Raw genomic sequence first — 22,006 nt, forward strand, 5'->3', positions numbered from 1 at the left:
TTTTAATTATATATATAATTTTAGAAAAATAATAATTATAGTATTTCATTTAAAAAAAAAAAAAACAAAATCAAAAAAAAGGTTTTTATTTTGTAACAACTGCCACTTTTTGTAAAGCAAAAAGATTTCATAAGGAACCATTTTGATTTTAACATTAAAATGGATCCTTATATCAAAGACATATATAAATATGCCTTAAATAAAATATTTATATATATGTATGGATAATCATAGATATTTTTTTAAAACTCGCAGAGTTCTTGATAATTATTAGAAAATAATTTATTATTTAAAAATAGAAGTAATAATAAAAATTTCAACATTTTTTTTTTGTGGTGGGGGGGGGGGAGTGAAGGAGTCAAAAAAATGTTTTGAAGAAATTTTTACAGGAAATTGTAGAGAAGACAAAAAAGGATTTTCTAAATCCTTATATAAATGAGTTCGATTTTTTTGTCATCTTCTTCTCAATCATTTTTCATAGCTATCCTTTGTTAAGGGTTAAGTAAAATTTGTTTTATAGTGGTTAGGTATTCCATTTAATTTAAAATTAAATTATTATTATTTATCTTAAAAACAAAAATGGTTTCATTTAATACAGGTTCATTGTCAAATTTTGTTTGTGTGTAGCATATTTTTTTCTTCATTAAATTCAAGCTTATAAATATAAGTGGTTTGTGTGTGTGTAGGTTATTTTTCCTTTTTAAATAATTTTAAAATTTAAAAAAAAAGGATATCTATATATAATAATTTTTTGTTTTTCTTACTTAATTGCATGCATAAATTGTTTGTACAGTTTTTGTTGTTGTTTTTTTTCAATAATTTAATTCAATTTATAATATAATTATTTTTTGGGTTTTTTGTTGTTTTTTTTTGTAATTTATTTTTTTTTTAATATTAACAGCAAAAAAAGTATGAAATATATAATCAACTTTTTCTTTTGCCCACCCCTGTAATTTGTTGTTGTTTTTTAAGGAGTTAAGGAAATGGTTTATGCCTTTTTTTAGTTTTTGTTTTGTACACCCTAGGCCTTTTTTAGTTACGCCCTTCATCTTCCTGATGTCTTCTTAAGTTTTACTTTGTAAGATTTTTTTTAAAACTTTTGTGTGTGTGGGTTTTTTGCAAAGATTTTTTTTTTTTGTGTTATCAGTCTCGAACATTTTGAATTGTGTTTTTGTTGATGTTATTATTGTTTTTTAAATTTACAAAAAATAGGATTTTTTTTTTAATTTTCACAAAAAAAAAATTGGATTCTTTTGTAATTTTCCCAAAAAAAAAAAAACAAATTTTAATGAAAATAAAAAAAAATCCAAAAATTGTTTTGGTTTTTTGTCAAAATTAAAAGATTTTTTTTTTTAATTTTCCAAAAAAAAGATTAGGATTTTTTTAACTACACAACAAAATAGGATGCTTTTGTTTAATTTAAAAAAGAAAAAACAAACAAAATAATTTGGACTTTTGTTTCTTCATTTTCACAAAAATATATGATTTTTTTGATTTTCCAAAAAAAATTTAGGATTTTTTTTAATTTCCCAAAACAAATTTCGAAAAAAACACAGCTTTTATTCAAAGCTTAGGGCCGGGTAAAGCAAAAGTTTGGAGAGCTGGTAGAGGGGTTCCATTATACCCAACCACCTCTCCTCACGGAGCGCACAACGGAAGATCTCTTCGTTTAACACAAATACAAATACTGTTTAAAACTAAAGTCTCCGAAAAAAAACTTTAGGTAGCATTCTTCTGCTCTCAATGCTTGCTCTCGCTCTCTTACTCGCTCTCTTCCATTTTGGTTAATGAGTTGAGTCAAACACTCCCTTTAGACTCGCCACACTTACGCTTCAAGCATAACTTTTTGGATTTGATGTTGGGCTGGTGTTGACGAAGACGAAGAATTAACTGAGGCTACAGCCGTTGCGGCCACGGAGTTGGGACTTCCTGCCCCCGTTGCTGTCACCGTTACATCGGCCGATAATGTTGTTGTGGGATAACGTTGGGCTGCCGTTGCTGCTGCCACCAAGGCTTGCAATTTACTGGGTGGTGGGGTTGGTGATTTCTTGGACAAATTCAAGGGCTGTTGCGAATCGGCTATATCCACTTGTAATTCCAATAGCCTAGGCGGTGTATTCATGGCCGAGGGTGAGGGTCTGGGCGGTGATACAGAGGCTGAGGTTGAATGCGGTGATTGGAAATACACACCGCCTCCCGCTGAGGATGATGATGATGAGGTGGAGGATGATGATGAACCATTACTGCTGGGCGACACTGATTGTTGGCGTTGATTTATCGTTGTGGTGGTTATAACCGAATGGCCCGCCCATCGTCCACCTCCCGCCGCGGGGGGTGGAGAGGCCAATGCCGTCACTGTGGTTGTCGATGGTGAATTACAATTGGAATTCGGTGAACTGCTAGAGTTGGGTGAATTACTGCCAACCGGATACAGACCATGATGCATGCTGTGGCCCGGAGCCGGGCTGCGGCTTCCCGGCCCGTGGGGTGAACAAGCCATTAGATTATTGGACGAAGATGATTCCCTCATTATGTAGTTCTGGATAATATCGGAACGCTTCATTTGCTCTGGCGTCATACGCGGTTCGGCCATGAGAGATTTGGCCAAAACCGAATGGGTACTCGACAGAGAGGAGGGCTGCGGCTGATGTGCTGCGGCTCCACTGTTTGAGTTCGTGGGTGTTGGCCTGGTCAAATGCATATGCAATTGGCTTTGGTGTTGAGCAATGGCCGGCGGTGAGGCTACAAAGGGGGCCGATTGTGGGGAATGCATAGCTTGGGGGACAATTAAAACATGGCTGGTGGAGGATGATTGGCCAGATACAGCGGCCGACGCCGCCGCCGCTGTTGCAGATACGGGGCCAGCTGCTGGTGGGGGACTGTTAACCATGGGAGGAGTTGAGGCTGCAGCAGGTATACATGATGACGACGACGTAGCTGAGGAAGCTGTTGTTGCATTCACATTTGCATTGGTCGAACTGGTGGCATCACCTTCACCACCCTCAAAATCACGATGACGCAAAGCCCGGAATTTCTTGTGAGGCTTATAGGCCTCGTCCATCAAGGAGTTGGTATCATATAAGGGCGGGGCCTGTAGTACACGCTTCAATACCGGCATATCATCAACTATCTGCCGCTTCAGGGTAGCCGCCGCCGACGATGTGGCATTCGAGGTTGAGGTGGCTGCCACGGTCATCGGTTGCGGTGATACCGACACTGTGACTTGTGTCGTACTAGCTGCTCCCGTATGATGGTCGCTACAATCCAAAGCATCATCGACACTTGAACGCGGACTGGAACAAGACGATGATCCTCCGGAGCTAACATTTTTGCTGCCACATTCGTTTTTCTCATTGCCCGATTCAATGCCCGAGTCGGTGGGTGAATCCAATTTACGATAGCGGTGCTGGGCCGATCCGACCGTCAGATGGTGGTGCAATTGTTGGTGGGAATGTGCCCGTACAATGGGTGTGATGGTCAAACCATTTTGCGTCAAATGAGCATGGGAGCCTACAATATCCAATTCATTTGTGGAGTCACCAGATGAGCCCGAGTTGGCTCGATTGCGTAAAGGGCAAGAGCCGGAGAGAGTGGCTGCCAGCAAAGGAGCCGAAGAGGCCAACGATGAGGTCTGCTGATGGCTATTGCTAAGCTGGTGTACAGGCGCTGTTGTAGTGCTGGCTATCTGATATTCCAAATCCCCCGACTCAGTACTGGAGACAGAACCCAATGGACTCTTAGCCTCCACATCCATGCGATGATCATCCCAGGCATTGGGAGATTTCGACAAAATCTGTTGATCATCATCCATCGACCACATTTGTTGACGCAGCAACTCTTTATGTTCCGTACGGAATACCACCAATTTCTCTGTATGCAAAGTACTCAGCGTTCGCAAGTCAGGCATTGTCTCTAGCAGCTTGCCCATAAATTCCGGTTGATCGGGACGATTTTGATTAATGATCGTCTGAAGACATCCCTTCAAACGATTATACATACGCTCAATCAATTCAATATTCCGCAAACCCGGTCTATCGGGGGTAATCAAAACAATAGCGCAGAAGAGGCCAATTTCGGCATCTGTTAAATTCATGGAATTCATACGTTCGGCAAAATTGAATGTGGAATCCACCAGGAAACGGGCATTGGCACCATTTTGTATAGCATCACGGCGCATCACCTGACCATTCAGGCAGATAATGCTATTGATGGAATTATCAAACATACAAATTAAACGCACGAACAAAGCATCGAAGAGGCCAGCCTTTAGCAAAGTGAATTTGTCATCTTGCGAGAGTAATTGGAAACCAGGAATCATACCGGCAAAATCAATGACACCACGTATGACATGGGCAAAACGCTGTGAGAACTCCTGTTCGGATTGTAATTCGGGGGCGGGATTTAAGGGACAGGCCTGCAAAATAGAAGAGAGGAAAATAAAGGATTAGACGAAGGACAACAAAAGATTTTGATTTTTTTGTTTCTATTTAAAAGTAAAAATATTTTTTATGGCTACTCTCTCTATAATTTTGCGGAAAAACCTTGCATGTCATAAGGAAATTATATACGCCACGTGTTTTTTTTTTGCTGGGTTTTCTAATGTAAACTACATCGTCATTAGTTAGAAAAATAATACACAGTTATATGACATATGAAAAGTTCACGCGAAGGTCAACAGGAAGAGCATTAATAAAATCGAATACAAAACAAAATAGCATTAGAAACAACAGAGAAATCATAACCATAAACCAACCAATCAGGTGAGACTTTATTGCGCAACAAAAACAAAAGTCTCAAATAATACATAGCGAAAATCAAAAAATAAAAAAAGAATGAGAAAATATCTGATATTAAAAAAAATCATTACATTATTTTCCACTGTGAAAAAATTAAATTTAAATTACTCAGAGTGTTGACATCACTGGCTCTTTATATTAAACCGTTGCTATGGGCAAGAGCGAGAGAAAGAGGGAGAGAGCAAGAGTGATTATAGAGAAAGTTTCTTAAAAAATTGATTTTAATTTAATCAAAATATCTTTAAAACATTCAGAAAATATTTGATGTTTTCCAAAAAATTCATATTATGATTGTGGAGATTATTTTTGAGCTGTAAAAACAAATTAAATTTAAATTACTCTGAATGTTTAAGCATCACTGACTCTTTATGTTACACCTTTGATATGGGCAAGAGCACAAGAGGGAGAGTGAGAGCGAGATCTAGAGTGATTACAGAGAAATCTAAATTTTACGGTTAATCTTCGTTAGGCTTGTAGTTCATATGCTTCAAATTAGAGGAGAATCACAAGGCAAGTATTGAGACGAGAAGAGAATAGTATGCATTTTTTCATTTCTCTCTTTCGCTTTCAAGGTCAATAACCCAAAAGTTCAAGGCATTTGCTTTATAGTTTCCTCATTGTTAGTTTTTTTTTATTTTGTAGTGGCGGCGCCAACTGCAACTATTGATGAGAATTAGAAATTGCCAACACCCACCACCCTCTCCCCTTTTTGAAAATAACTATGGGTTTACAACAGCTGTATACCCATACCCACTCCCACTCAACAAAAAACCAAAAAACACTATAAATATTTATTCCGGTTTGCAAATGCTATAGTGGATATATATCTATAAACTATAAACAAAAAAACAACAACACAACAAATCTATATTTGTTAGTGTTATTGTTGTTGTGGTGGTGGCTTGTGCATATTTTAGAACGGTTTTAACGTCACTTTTTTTTCCTATACTATGACAATGAAATTTATAGAACGAAAAAAAAAACAATAACAAGTCAACACGACATACAAAGTAAAATAAAATAAAAAAAAAAAAACAACGTCAGCAACGACGACTACGACGATGACAAAAGCAATAGCAACAAAAGGCAGGCATTTATTATTAACCTTGAAAAATATTTGTTTCTATTCAAGTATTTAGTATACAGAACAAATCACAAACATACATACACCTTATTCACATACTACAAGCAAAACGATCTCATATGAAAATGGTCTTAGACATGCTCTCAATGTTTTTTGTTTTTTTTTTTTTTGACATAAATGTTAGATCGTACCTTTAACCAAAATTTTGGCAATTCACACTCTTTCAATTAACACAAACCCTACTCCCACCTACCCACTCACACACCCAGAGACACTAGAATAATTGCAATGCTGTAGGCTTATGTTATTGGGAGAATTATCTCTCACCTAGAGAATATCACCACATAGACTCTTTTAGTACTCAACTCATCATCATCAATACAAGAGAGACAACCTAATATATGTAGGTTTTTTTCTAACATAAAAGATGATGACGTTAGCCAAGGGTATTTTTTGTTGGTGTTGTTGTGATTGGGGCATCGTTTGTATGGGCGTGCGTGTGTGTGTTTATGATAGCCTTGGTCAAGTGCAAATTGCCGGTAATGTGGGTACGTACTTCTTCTGCTCACATACGTTTGTCTATATGTACTATATTCTGTGTGTGTTTTGTTGCTACACCTACCTACCTACCTACCTAAATGTGTATATAGACATCATTTTTGCCAACAAAACAAAACACAGACGTTTTAAATATACATGAAGAAACCGGTATGCAAAGAACAAAACATCTTTAATATATTTCAAATAAATAAATAAAAACAAAATATTATATATTGAAAGGGAATAATAATGAAATTCAAACCGGAAACAGTAGATGATTTTTTAAATGTGGGGTATAAAACAGTTTCAGTTATAGGTGAAGCTTTAAAAAAATACCACAAAAAAAATAAATTATGGTTTTAAAAAGTTTTAATTAAAAAATAAATAAAATTTAAATCATAATTATATTATTTTATTTAATTTTTTTTAATGTGTGTATATGAACGATTTCAGTTATGGATAAAGATTTAAAAATACCAAAAAATAATAATAATTTTTAAAATTTTTGAATAAAAAAATAAATAAAATTTAAATCATAATTATATTATTTTATTTTATTTTATTTTATTTTTTTTTAATAGAAATTTCTCCACAGACAAAAATATACCCAATATTTCTCTGAAGAAAATTTTAATTTAATTTAAAAAAATATCTAATTATACAATTATTTTTCGAGCTTTATGGACATATAATGCATTTGGACGTCAATTGCCTGTTTCGGTATCAGGCTAACATGTAATATAATTTAAAAAAATATCTATATTTTTTAATAGAAAATAAATAAAATTTTAATGATAATTTTATTTTATATATTTTTTTATATAATAGAAATTTTGCCACAGAAAAAAATCCCCAATATTTTATTTTCTATAGAGAAATTTCTATTCTGTTCTTTCTTTTCAAAAATATGCAAAAAAAAATAAATTATTACGGTTTTAAAATTTTTTAATAAATAAATAAAATTTAAATTATAATTTTATTTTATATACTTTTTTTAATAACAGAAATTTCTCCACAGAAAAAATATTCCCAATATTTCTTTAAAGAAAATTTTAATTTAATTTATGATATTATAATATATATTTTTTTTAATAATAGAAATTTCTCAACAGAAAAAATATCCCCAATATTTCTTTAAAGAAAATTTAAATTTAATTTAAAAAAATATGTATGTAATAAAAAAATATTTATAAAAACATTTTAAAACCATAATAAATATTTTTTGTATTGCTTTATTTATTTAATTTTAGTTTTCTTTACCCTGAGTGTAAGCCTCACTGGCTCTTTATATTAGACCTTTGCTAAGAGCAAGAGAGAGAGAGAGAGAGCGAGAATAATACATAGAGAAAATCAAAAAATAAAAAAAAGAATGAGAAAATATCTGATATTACAAAAAAAAATCATTACATTATTTTCCACTGTGAAAAAATTAAATTTAAATTACTAAGAGTGTTGACATCACTGGCTCTTTATATTAAACCGTTGCTATGGGCAAGAGCGAGAGAAAGAGAGAGAGAGAGCAAGAGTGATTATAGAGAAAGCTTCTTTATTTCTTTAAATTTAACATTGAAACTTGGTTAGACTTGGAGTTGTAGTGATAGGGTTGTAATTTTTTTAAGTTTATCAATTTAATTTTAATTTAATTTCATTTTAATTTTAATTATAATTGTAATAATTTTAATTTTAATTAAATTTTGAAGTCTTATTATCATTCTCTCCAATTTAATTGAGTTAACAATTAATTAAATAAAAAATTAACAAATTTATATAAAACATTTATTTTTTGTTTCATATTAATTATCAACAATAACATACTACCTTCAATTTCGTGTAGTATAATAATTTAATTGTTTTCCGTGTGTTGATATAGTTATTGTGTTTTTTTTTTTAATTTCTTATATTCAAATATTCAAAGTCAAGTACAAACATTGACACTGGATTTTTATGTCCCCGTCGCTCTATAGTCATACGAGACAATGGCCGGTAGTTTGTTATTGTTTTTATTATCATTGTTACTATTAATTATTACTATATGGAAGGGGGTATTGTAGCAATTACTAGTAAAGGCTATATTTTATAGAGGAAACATAGACAAATAGTGAAAGTGATAAGGGAATAGTTAAAAAAAAATAATATATATATAAAAAATAATTTTAAGGTGGGTAATATTATTTTTAGTTTTAATTATATAATTTTTAGAGGCTAATACTTTTGTTTCAGTTATCAAACTATTGTTTTCAATTATTAGTGATAATAAAAAAAAAATAATAATAATATTTAAAATTTAATTTTATATTAGAAAAACATTAATTTAGAAAAAATTATAATTAGAAAAAAATAATTTGTTTTAATAAATTTTAGAAAAAAAAAATTAAATATTAATAAATATTTTTTTTATTTAAACTATAAAATAATTTATTCTGTAATTAATTTAAGAAAAATTTTATTCAATAAAATATTTTTTCTGTACTTAATTTTAGAAAAACTATAATAAGAAACAAATTATAAAATTTATTCAATAAAATAATGTATCCTGTAATTAATTTAAAAACAAAAATATAAATACAAAACATTTTAAAGCATTAATAAATATTTTTGTTTTGTTTTGTTCAATCAATAAAATAATTTTTTCTTTAATTAATTATTGGATATAATTAAAAAAAAATATTAATTAACTAATTTCTTTTTAATGATTTTTGTAATATAAAAATATTAGAAATAATTAGAAAATTTAAATGAATATAATTTCTGAATAAAAAAATTAAACTGAAATAAATTTTAGAAAAAATTATAATTAGAAAAAATTAAAATTTTTTATAAATTATTTGATTTTATCAATAAAAAATAATTTATTCTGTAATTCATTTTAGAAAAAATTATAATATTTAAAAAATTTTATTATTTTTTTTAATCGATAATTTTTTCAATAACTAATTGTTGGATTTAATTAAAAAAATATTAATTAACTAATTTTTTAATGATTTTTTGTTTTTCTAGAAATTTTGTATTGAAACAAAATAAATCAATATTAAATAAAAATATTATAATCTTGGCTTTTTGTCTTTGGAGTTTCTTAGAAACTCTAATGATTTTTTTTTTTTTTTTTGGTACAAAATTTCTTTATAAATAATTTCTATTAAAACAAATATCACACAGACACACACAAATCTACGAAAAATTCAATTTAATCTAAAGCTCTTGTTTGAATCTTGTTAGATTGTTTGTTTTTTTGTCATTGCATTCGATAATTTTGGTGAATGGCCGAAGGTGGGATGGGGGGTGGGGTTATATTATTTGTGATTGTGAGTGATTTGTTTTTGCCTTTTCATCATCATTTTAAAGTAGACAATTAAGAATTGTAGGTATTCATGTTATTTTGTTTTCAGAATTTATATATATATATTTGTAGTCTCTCTCTATATATATACATAAAGAACGAACTCAACAGAGACGACCTTGAGGAGTGTTATTTATTAACCTTGAAAATGTCTATATCTGTGTGAGTACAAAAAAGCACAATACCCACAACAAGAAAAAAAAACCATAAAACAATGATGAAGAGTAAAATAACACAAAAATTAGGCAAAATCTAAAGTACTTGGTAACATGATATGAATGATTTTATTAAACAAAACGAAAAAAGGAAAAAGGAAATGATATCTAAGTTCTAGAAAACCAAGAAGGTTTCTAAACCTGTATGAGACATGAAATGGAAATAAAAACATGTGTATTGTGATTAATAAATTATGGAGAATCTCTTATGATTTATTCTATTTGGATTTTCTCTTAATTGTTATCTCTTAGAGAAGATATCTTATAGAGAATATCGTTTTTTAAATAAATTTAAATAAGAAGATTTATTAAACAAAACCAAAATTACAAAGGAAATGCAAAAGCAAAAATATCTAACCCTGTCTCTTCACTATGAAATAGAAATAAAAGCAATTTTATTATATTGCGATAAGAGAGAGAGAGAGAGAGAGAGAGATAAATGAATTGCAGAGAATCTATTATTCTTATCTCTTCTAGGAGATATTCTCATAGACATGCCACACACACAGTGATAGTTATCGCTTATAGAGAATCAAAATGATCTAACTATGTCTCTTCCCTAATATAGAAATAAGAGCAATTTTGTGAGATATGATTATAGAGATATTTTTTTTAGTTATTCTATTTGGATTTTCTCTTGATCAATTTTATGACATTGCGACGAGAGAGATGATTATAGAATCTTTTATCCGTTAGTCTATTTCGATTTTCTCTTGATCATTATCTCTTCAATTTTGTGATATTGCGATGAGAGAGATATGATTATAGAAAGAATTTTTTATACGTTATTCTATTTGGATTTTCTTTTTGATCATGATCTCTTCAATTTTGTGATATTGCGATCTCTTGAACATTATCTCTTTTAGGAAATATTCTCATAGGCATCCCACACACACTTATAGAGGGATAACAAATTAAACTTAAAAAAAAAATAAAAACACAAATTAAAAAAAAAATAGGAAATAATCGATTTTTTATCGCTTTGAAAACAAAAAAATATAACTTTTTTCATTGAAAACTTTTATGTTTTTCTATCAATTCTATTTTTCCCCTCATTATTTCTAAGTCAAACCCATGACTCGAAAACCTTATTGCCAAGAATCTTATCTAATTTTTGTAGTAATTAAAATTGTTTTAATTGTTGTTTTTATTTTTTTATTATTTTTTTTTATTTAGGCTAGTTTGACTTCAGCTTAGTTTCCAAGACCATTCTATTTTTTCTAATTATTTGCTTTTCATTGAAGAAAAATTATAATTAAATCTTGTATCTCTAATTTCCTGGTTTAAAGACCTTAAAGTATGGCATATTTGCTCTAATACTAGTATTTGTTATTTAATTTTTTTTGCTAGTCTATAAGATTAGCACCTATCTACTATATGCTTGGGTATGTGTTAAGGTCATGTAGGTATATAAGTTGTGAGTAAATATTTAATAGGATCCTGAAAAAATGGTTAAACTATAATTGAACAATTTGTTTATGTGCCTTTTATTTGCCATTGTGTTTTTCAAGAATCCCCGATCTCAAAAAATAAAAAAACAAAAATTAACTTATTTTTTTTTCTACTTACCAATAAGGTAGGCATAGAATATGAAGGACATTCTCTAGCCCTTTGACGCATGGCGGCCACCTTTTCTTTGGTAAACTCGCATGTATCCAAATGGGCTCGCAGCACGGCTGATAATAAACGCGGCTGATCATCCAACTCAGAGGCTAAAGCTCTCTGTTGGCCACGATTTTGTGTTGATTGTTGCATGGCGGCTAATATACGAGCCTTTTCACGTTTTGGCACGCGACCAAATCGCACCGCTGTAAATAGAAGAAAATTTTTATGTTTCCATATTAATAAAAAAAAATTAATAAATAGCAGGTGTTTTCAAAAATCCACAAAAACAAATTTTGAATTTTTAATATCTCTATATTAAATTAACAACAGCTGTAGACATGTATAAGACCCTTCCAAAAAAATAAATATCAACGTAAACTAAAGGTTAAAAAAGCTAGCAAGAAAATTTATCCCTTACAGGAAATGAGTGTAATGATAAACCTTGGTGTTTGCAAATGTTGTCAAGTTAAAAAGAACAACAGCAACAACAACAACACCAACACCAAACCTCACCAAAAAAAAAAACCTGGTAAACTTTGTCATGTTGTCATGATGTTCATTGCACGATTTTAATGGTTTCTCGTTTTTTTTTTTTTTTTTGTTTTGGAGGGTTTTAAATGTTTGACTGTTTTTGTCTGCGAGTGTGTGTGAGTGTATCTTTATATTTTTTCCCCACCTAGGAAGGCCCTTTAACTGGGTCATTGCCTTTTTGTTTTTTTTTTTTTTGTTTTAATGCCCGACGTTACATTAATGCTAACTTTACAGCTGTCATTGTTCGCTTAGGCTTGATGACCAGAGAGCTCTTAAGCCCTTGCCTATACAAAAAACAACAAACTCATGCACACACACACTCACTCTCACACATTCTAAACTCGCCAAGGCTCACCAAATAACCATAACATTGAGTTTGAGTGTAGAGCAAATCTAAATGTTACACTTTCTCTTTTTTTTTTGTAGTGTTTGTTGTTGTTTGGTAAAAAAAAAATCTCACCCACCTACAAAACAAAGTCACGTTTTTTGTTTGCTGCTTTAGAAGAAAGGGCTTTGGCTCGCTCTCCATTACCATATCTATATCAATCCCACAAATAAGCGAGGTCATGACCCAGAAAAAAAGACCGATTTATTGTTTTTTTGATTTCATGTCTTTTATAAAGCCATAGTTTTAAGACCATCTTTGTGAGAGATTGTAAACCATCGGAAAGAAAGTTGTGGTGGTGGTGATCTTTCTTTTGGCCTACTATTGAATGAAATGAGAAAAAAAGTGACTTGGAGTTTGGTTTTAGATTTTTTTTCGAAATTAATGGCAAAACAAATATAGAATGAGAATAAATAGAAAGTGAAGATTATAATCTAGTAATTAATAAATTCAATTTAATTTAAGTTTAATTGATGTAATTCACAATAATTAAATTTAATAATATCTTATTTTTTTTAATTTAATTTTATTTTATTTCATGTTATTGTATTTTATTTATTTTTCTAAATTTTAATATATTTTTATTTTATTTTAATTTAAATTTAAATTTTAAATTTAATTAATTTAATTTTTTATTTATTTTATTTTTTATTTTAGTTTACTTTATTTTATTTTATTTTATTTTTTTATTTTATTTTATTTTTTTATTTTATTCTATTTTATTTTAATTTATTTTATTTTATTTTATTTTACATTATTTTATTTTACTTTATTTTATTTTATTTTACTTTATTTTATTTTATTTTATTTTATTTTATTATATTTTACTTTACTTTACTTTATTTTAGTTTATTCTCTTTTATTTTATTTTATTTTGTTTTATTTTATTTTATTTTATTTTATTTTATTTTATTTTATTTTATTTTATTTTACTTTATTTTAGTTTATTTTATTTTATTCTATTTTATTTTATTTTATTTTATTTTACTTTATTTTATTTTATTTTACTTTATTTTATTTTATTTTATTTTATTTTATTTTATTTTATTTTATTTTACTTTATTTTATTTTATTTTATTTTATTTTATTTTATTTTATTTTATTTTATTTTATTTTATTTTATTTTATTTTATTTTACTTTATTTTATTTTATTTTATTTTATTTTATTTTATTCTATTTTATTTTATTTTATTTTATTTTATTTTATTTTATTTTATTTTATTTTATTTAATTTTACTTTATTTTATTTTACTTTATTTTATTTTACTCTATTTTATTTTATTTATTTTTTATTTATTTTTGTTTTTATTTTGAATTTTATTTTAAATTAAGTTAATTTAAGACTAAATTAAAGTAATTTATTTTAAATTTCATTTCATTTCATATTAATAGGGTATTTTTTGAATTTACATTTAAATTATTAACCCAAATAAATCCAATTTCACTTTTTAGCCTTAAGATTCTCAAAAATTTCTCCATGGAAAAGTCATCCCAACATTTTTTTCTATAACCTACAATTATTTAACATAATAGAAACTCTTCTATCTAAACGAAAAGTAAAATGCATATCTCTTAATGTCTCTTGATCCATTAGAGATCTTTCCAATTGTGTTACAATAAAAACAAATTCATCGTTTGGCAACAACAACAACCAACAAACACCCATATGTAAAACAAAAATCTTAACACTATTCCTATAAAGTGAGAGGAAATCTCTCTTTTTTGTTGTTGTTTTGTTTGATAGCATATCTATGTCTAGCTTTCAAATATCTTCTTGATGGCTTGAAGTGTATGTGCGTTTGATTTTACTACTGACATACTTTTCTTTTGGAATACCATTGGTAGAAGCAAAAAAAACAACAAGAAAAAAAGAAAAAGCCGGCTTGGCCTTAAAAATTGGTAACGAAAAGGCATGTCTGCTACTTTCTGACTGGCTAGATGAAAGCAAACCAGGTCAAATGAAAATGAAAACTTGATGCCACAAACCAAGCAGATGTTTGTGTTTATCATAAAAAAAAGAGGACACAACACTTTGTGTGTGGTAAATTCATCGAGAGTGAGTGCTAGAGAGAGTGAGCGAAGAAGAGAAATTAGAGCGATTTTTGAAATCTAAATCAAAACAAGATTTTTAACCCACAACTTTCTTAAAACCATATCGAACGAATGAAGATTTATAGACAAAAAGTTGATTATAGATAAAAAGACAAAGAAAAATAATATTTATCTATAATGTTAAATAAATCTATTTAACATAAAGAGCAATTAAATACATTCAATTTGTTTAAATTTTGATATATTTTTGTTGAATTTAATTTAATAAAATTAATCAATTTAAGTAAATGTTTTTAAATATTTCTAACAGAACAAAAATAAATTTTGTTAAATGATTTTAAATAAAATTCATTTTTATAAAAATTATTAATTTCACTTTTTTAGAATGTATTATGTTTAACTATATAAATACTAAATGTTATAAATAGTTTTTATAATATTTATTTATTTGTATTTATATGTATTTAGTTCATTTTGTTATATTTAATTATTATTATTAAATCTTATTTTTATTAATGTATTTATTAATTTTTTTATTAATAAAATTTATAAAAATATTTTTTAATATAATTTTTATTTGAAATAAAAAGAACTGCTATGTATTTATTTATACTTAAATATTTTTCAATTTAATTTATTTTTTGTAATAATTTGATAGAACAATTTGAAAATTACTTTAAAGCAAATCTTATAAAATTTTTAATTTTTTAAATTGTATTTTATTTATTATTAGTATTTGATATGAAATTTATATTTTATTATATGTATATATATTTAATTTAATTTATTTCATTAATTAATATTTTTTATTAATTTTATAATTGTAAAATTGTTTTTGTTTATTGCAATTATTGCTTGCAATAAAATAAATTGCAATTTATTTAATTGTATTTAAATATTTTTAATTTAATTTTTTAATTAATTATTTTTATTAATTTTAATTTATCGATTTCCAAATTATTTTGATGTAAACATTTAAAAATTAAGTAAGATTGTAAATTTATTTTTATTTCATGCCATTATTATTTGTAATAAAATAAATTGCAATTTAGTTATTTGTATTTAATTTATTTTAATTTAATTTTATTTTATTCATTTTATAATAGTAAAATTGTTTTTATTTATTGCAATTTATTTAATTATAGTTAAACATTTTTAATTTATTTTTTAATGAGCTATTTTTATTTGTTTTAATTGAACAATAAAATTGTTTTTTTTTTTGTTTTGTAAATAGTTAAACATTGTAACATTGTTTTTATTTATATATTAAAATATTTTTTTAATTTAATGTAATTTATTTTTAATTAATTATTTTTATTAATTTTAATTGAAAAATATTAAAAGTAATTTAGTTGAAATATATAAAAATTATATATGCAATTTATTTTAAATTATACTTAACTACTTTTAGTTTCATTCCATTATTTTTTTTTTTGCAATTAATTATTGGTATTAATATAAATAGACAATTATTACAACAAATTATATAAATGTAAACAAATAAAAATTAAGTACACTTGTAAATTTGATTTTATTTAATAGAATTTGTTTAAACATTTGAAATTTAATTTATTTGTGTTGTTTTGTAATTATTTATTTTTTTAAAATTTTATTTTGAACAATTTAAAAATAAAAAATAAAAATATTTTAGTATTTAAGTTTAAAAATCGAGTAAAATTGTAAACTTGTTTTTATTTAATGCAATTTAAATTTAATGCAATTTAAATATTTTAAATTTAATTTAATTTATTTGTATTGTTTTGTAATTATTTTTTTTTTAATTTTATGTGGAACAATTTAAAAATATTTTAGTGTTATAGTTTAAAAATTAAGTAAAATTTTAAATTTTCTTATTTAAGGCATTTCTAATTTAATTATATTTACTTTGTTAATTTTTTTGTTTTATTTAATTTAATGTATTTAAATTTTAAAAAATCTTATTTATTTAAGAAAAAAATATTTATTTATTATTATTTATTTTTTTTTTTCATTTAATTTAATTATATTTATTTAGTTAATTTTTTTTGGTTTTATTTAATTTTATTTATTTACATTTAAAAAACAATATTTATTTTAAAAAAATTTTTATATATTTATTTTTATTTTTTTTAAAGAAATTTATTTATTAAAAAATACTAACTACATATTTTTTAATAAACTTTATTTTATTTTAATGTTTATTTATTTTTACTTTTAAAAAAATTTATTATTTAAAAAAAAAAAATATTTTATTTTAATCGATTAATATTTTTTAATATTTAAAGATCTATTTAATTTTAAATTAGTTTAGTTTATTTGTAATTTTATGTTTATGTTTATTTTATTTTATTTATTTAGTTTAGTTTAGTTGATTTTTTTTTTGTTTTTGTATATCTTATCACTTTTATTTCATTTTATTGGTAATAATTAACTTTTAATATAATTTTAAATAGTGATCAATTTTATTTAGTTTATGTAAATTTAAATTTTTATTTTATTTTTATGATTTTACTTAATTTTCAATTTTAAAATTACATTTGACTTAATTTTTTTTAATAACGTATTTATTTGAGAAAATTATATGTTTTTTTATTAAAAAAAAATTAAACATTATTTTTCTAACTACACAACATTGGAAATGTGTTTTTGTTTTCTTTTTTTAATTTGGCCTTAAAATTTACTTTCCAATCAAGCTCTCGCTCTCACTTTGCACAACGAAATGAGTTTTGTGTGCCACTTTTGTTTTACTTTTTTTTGTAAAACAAATGAAAAGTAGGTAACGCATGCGCACCAACAGCTTGTTTCTAAACATTTCTTCTTTATGATATATTTCTCTTTCAATTTCACTTTATAAAACAAAAAGAAAGAAACAAACAACTTTAACATATAAAACCAGTCTAACGATAAGCACGTGAATATTGTTTTTTGTCGTTTTTTTTTGGGAAGTCTTAGGAGAAGTTTGTTTTCTCCTACTATTTTTTTTTGTTTAATTTTTTTTTTACACACTTACGTGCATTGTGATAGTTGATATTGCCTTTGAGTATGCTTTTTAATATGGGCAATTCTTCAGCCATTTTTGCTAAGGAAACTAGTTTTTTTGTATTACAATTTCAACAAAAAAAATTGTTTGCATGAAAAAGCTTGTTTTTTTTAAGGTTTCATAAAAATTGGCACAACTTCACTGTTTTTTTTTGGAATATTTTTCTATTATTAGCTAAACTTCCACTTTTCAATGTGGAGATAATAACACCAGGTACAATATGAATTTTCTAAGATTTTTTTTTTTTAAATTTTATTTATTTAAACAGGAACTTTAATTTCTTTGATATAAAGATTGTGGTTTGTTTACTTTTGTGGTCTTTAGTATTTTTTTTTTTTTTTTTTGGTTTAAATTTAGCGCGTAATCCTCTGGGTGTATAACGGTAAATCAGCTTTTTTGTATTTTTGTAGTAAAATATTTATTTTATTTTTTATATATAAATCTTTGGATTCACAATTTCTCTTAGATTAAGCAAAATATTCAAACTTTGCCGTGTTTTTTTCATATTTGATATTTTGTTTTGTTACACAAAAATTATTTTTGTTTTTTTTTTTTCAATTAAAACTTTTTATAATTTTGTTTTAACAAAATCTGAGAATGCAGTTTAAAATTTTCTTTCATAGAGAATTTTCTTTTTTATTTCTGCATAATAATTAATTGTTAATAATTAATTATTATTATTATTTTTTTTTTAGATTTTATTGATATTATTATAGATAATAATAAAAAGCAGTAAATTTTTCGTTATTTCTTTTTTGTTTGTATGTAATATTATCTCTAGTGTATTCACTTCTTTCTCAACATGACAAAACTCGACAAGGTCTCGAACGCGACTAACTGTAAAATTCTTCAACATGTTACGAATATACCCCAAAAAGGTACAACATGTGTGTATAGAGCACAGAAAAAAAAGCAAAGCAAAGCTAAATGAGTATACAAAAACTTTGAGTTAATGCTCCCCTTTATAGGCTCTCTTCCCAAGCAAACAATATAACCATGCTTAATTTCTTTAACACAATAATATGATAAGAGAGAGAGAGCGATAGAGAGAAAGATTCTATTTTGTTTGAGAAAGAGCCTATGGCCAATAGGGAGCTATTAAGAGAGACTAATATTAGAAAGCTTATTGAAATTGCTTTTGTAGGCCCACAATCAGTGCTGCCGCTACTACTTCAATCGAAGTATTTTGCTTCATTTTCACAAAATTTACTTCGTCACTCCTTCTTCCAAAAATCTGCTTCACTTTTTGTTCTGCTTCAAAATTTTTTTCCCATATTATCTAAATGATTTTCCTATTCCTTTAATTACGATGAACATAGCGGTTTTAATCATTGAATTATTAACCGATGTGGACCACTTTTTGCATAGTTGTTAGAGACCATATATTTATGCCATGTACCAAATTTCAGCCGGATCGGATTTGGTTCTCTTAGAGGCTCCGCAAGCCAAATCGGGGGATCAGTTTATAAGGGGGCTATATGTAATTATGGACCGATGCGGACCAATTTTTGCATGGTTGTTAGAGATCATATGTTGAAACCATGTACCAAATTTCAGCTGGATCGGATGAAATTTGCTTCTCTTAGAGTCCCCGCCAAGCAAAATTTGTCGGTCCGTTTATATGGGGGCTATACGTAAAAGTGGACTGACATGGCCTATTTGCAATACCATCCGACCTACATCAATAACAACTACTTGTGCCAAGTTTCAAGTCGATAGCTTCTTTCGTTCGGAAGTTAGCGTGATTTCAACAGATGGACGGACATGCTCAGATCGACTCAGAATTTCATATATATATATATATATATATATATATATATATATATATATATATATATATATATATATATATATATATATATATATATATATATATATATATATATATATATATATATATATATATATATATATATATATATATATATATATATATATATATATATATATATATATATATACTTTATGGGGTCTTCGAGCAATATTTCGATGTGTTACAAACGGAATGACAAAGTTAATATATCCCCATCCTACGGTGGAGGGTATAATAAAATGAATTCTATTGTTTTGTTTTCAAAAATGTATGCTACTTCAATTTTATTCAATCTACTCCACTTTTTTCCAAAATCTACTTCACTCAATTTTTCACTAGCGGCAGCACTGCCCACAATAAAATTCTCTTAGCTTCATACCATTTTTAAAAATTCTAAGAGAATTTATATGAAGAAGTTTACATATAATTCTCAGATTAATTATGTTGAGAGAAAGAGCGAGAACTTTTGATTGTAAGATATTACTCTTAAAATGCCAGAGTTTTTCTATTTAGAACTAGTGAGGGGGAAAAACTAAACTAAAAGAAATTTTTTATTATAATTATGTATGTAGATGTGTTATAATTTGTAATTATAATAAATATTTATTAAATATATTTATTATTAAATATAATTAAATAAGTTAATATTTTTTATACTTATAAATTATAACACATCTAAATAATTCAATTATTAAAATTTTACAATTTATAATTTAATTATGTAGATTTCCTATAATTTCTAATTATAATAAAGATTTTAATTAATAATTAATTATGTAAATTTTATGTTTTTATTAATTTGATTTATAGTTTAAAAGATTACATTGTCTTGTTGTTGTTTTTATCTTTAAAAATACGGGTTTTTTTAGTAATTTGTTTTCGATTAACAGCAAATATTTTTTTTTAATTTTATATTAATATGTTCTATCTAATAAGAAAGAATAAAACATAAAATAAATATGGTTTATTTATTTTTTATTATTTTTAATTTTAAAAGAATTATGGATTTATCATTCATTAATTTTATGAATACACTAGACATTTTCAATATAATTAAATGATAATTTTTAATTTAATTAAATGAAACTAAATTAAATTAAATTGAAATAAAATAAAATAAAATAAAGTAAAATAGAATAATGAAATGATTAATCAAGCTCGAGGTTCATTTCATTATATATTTATAAAGGTCGAACAAAAAGAAAATTAATAAAGTAAAATAGAATAGAATAAAAAAATAAAATAAAAAAATTACATAAAATAAAATTCACTTTACAATTTAATTAAATTCCTAGATGATGATATATAATAATTTATTTTAGTAAATTCTGGACTTAAACTCTAGAGAATTTCTAGAGACCACATTCTATGTAGGTACTATATTTTATATAGTTAGCTTTAATGCGGATTTTCTTCTATTTTCCAAATGATTTTCCCTAAGCCATAATTTTTTTTAAATATATTTAATTAAATTTATTACTTTAATTTATTTAAATGTCGTTTTTTCGTAATAATTTGTTTTGAATTCTCATTAATGTTTAAGCTTATTTTACCGGTCTTTATTTTTGTATAGCTTTATTACTCTTTTCTCATGCTCTTCTCTTCTTCTCTTACCAGTTAGCTACACATCTCTTCACAGAGAAACTTTATCCATTTTAGTTCTGTTATTATGAATCCACAAAGAAAAGTTTTAGCTTAGCTTTTTATTCACATAAGCTTTTCACCACAATACATTTTAAGTTCACCATATGTTGAGCTTTTAATAAAGCTTGGAAAAAGCATAGAAATTAAACTTTATAAAACTTTTTGCAATTGCAAAAGTAACATAGAACATAGTTTTTGAAAATTTCAAATATACAAAAGGCCTCAATTATTATGCAAAAAAATATATACATTTTTCTTTTTTATAATTATTAAAATACCTTGAACTTCATAATAGACAATTGCCAAGCTATTGTTGAAATTTCTATAGAGTGAGAATGCTTTCGTTGTGTGTGTGTGTGTTTTTTTTTGTTAATTCTCAAAGCAAATGAAAATAATAAAATAATTCAATTCTCATATTTTGTATTTGTGGCATTGTTGTTGCAGCTGTTGTTGTTTTATTTCATATGAAACCTCCTGTATTTTTTGAATGTATCTGTATCTTAAGTAGAACGAGGGCAAAGTATGATGATGTCGTTGCGCTTGCCTTGGGTTCAATGGCTCTCTCACCAATGTGATTGTTCATGATTGTATTGAATTGAATTTGAAAACAATTAGAGAAATATTATGACTAAAATAAAACTGCAATTAATTGAGGGTAATTTTGAAAAAATATTTACTTAAAAAGATATATTTTTTTTTTGCAAAAAATAAAATATTAAAAAAAATAGAAAAATATATAAAAAATAAACGTATAAAAGGAAAAGTAATATAGTTATTTATTCCACGGACGGACTTAAATAATTCAAAAATTTCCTAAAAACCCACATCACTGCTATTGCATAAATAGTTAAAGGGGTTTTGCCCTCTACCCTCAATCAGCAGAAAAAAAAAACACACACACACAACAACATTAAAAGATATTAATTTACGTTTTACAAAATTTCATCAAATGTCATGTATAATACCGTTAATATATTAACATAC

General features: G+C 26.1%; 1 protein-coding gene across 6 annotated transcripts in view; it reads right to left on the reverse strand.

The window, feature by feature from the left end:
- Window positions 1–338: 338 nt before the first annotated feature.
- The window catches only part of Eip75B (Ecdysone-induced protein 75B), a 329,326-nt gene continuing 307,658 nt past the window's right edge, over window positions 339–22,006 (reverse strand). For 5 of the 6 annotated variants that reach the window (XM_075305938.1, XM_075305937.1, XM_075305939.1 and 2 more), the window contains 2 exons: window positions 11,542–11,780; window positions 339–4,414 (listed from right to left, as the gene is read on the reverse strand). In XM_075305938.1, coding sequence (XP_075162053.1) covers window positions 1,826–4,414; window positions 11,542–11,780 — 2,828 coding nt within the window. In that variant the 3' untranslated portion in view covers window positions 339–1,825. Of the gene's footprint in view, window positions 4,415–11,541; window positions 11,781–17,535; window positions 18,531–22,006 lie in introns of those variants that run through there. The other variant, XM_075305941.1, reaches the window with a different exon arrangement.

The sequence above is a fragment of the Haematobia irritans genome, chromosome 4, assembly GCF_050003625.1.
Source record: "Haematobia irritans isolate KBUSLIRL chromosome 4, ASM5000362v1, whole genome shotgun sequence".
NCBI lineage: Eukaryota > Metazoa > Arthropoda > Insecta > Diptera > Muscidae > Haematobia > Haematobia irritans.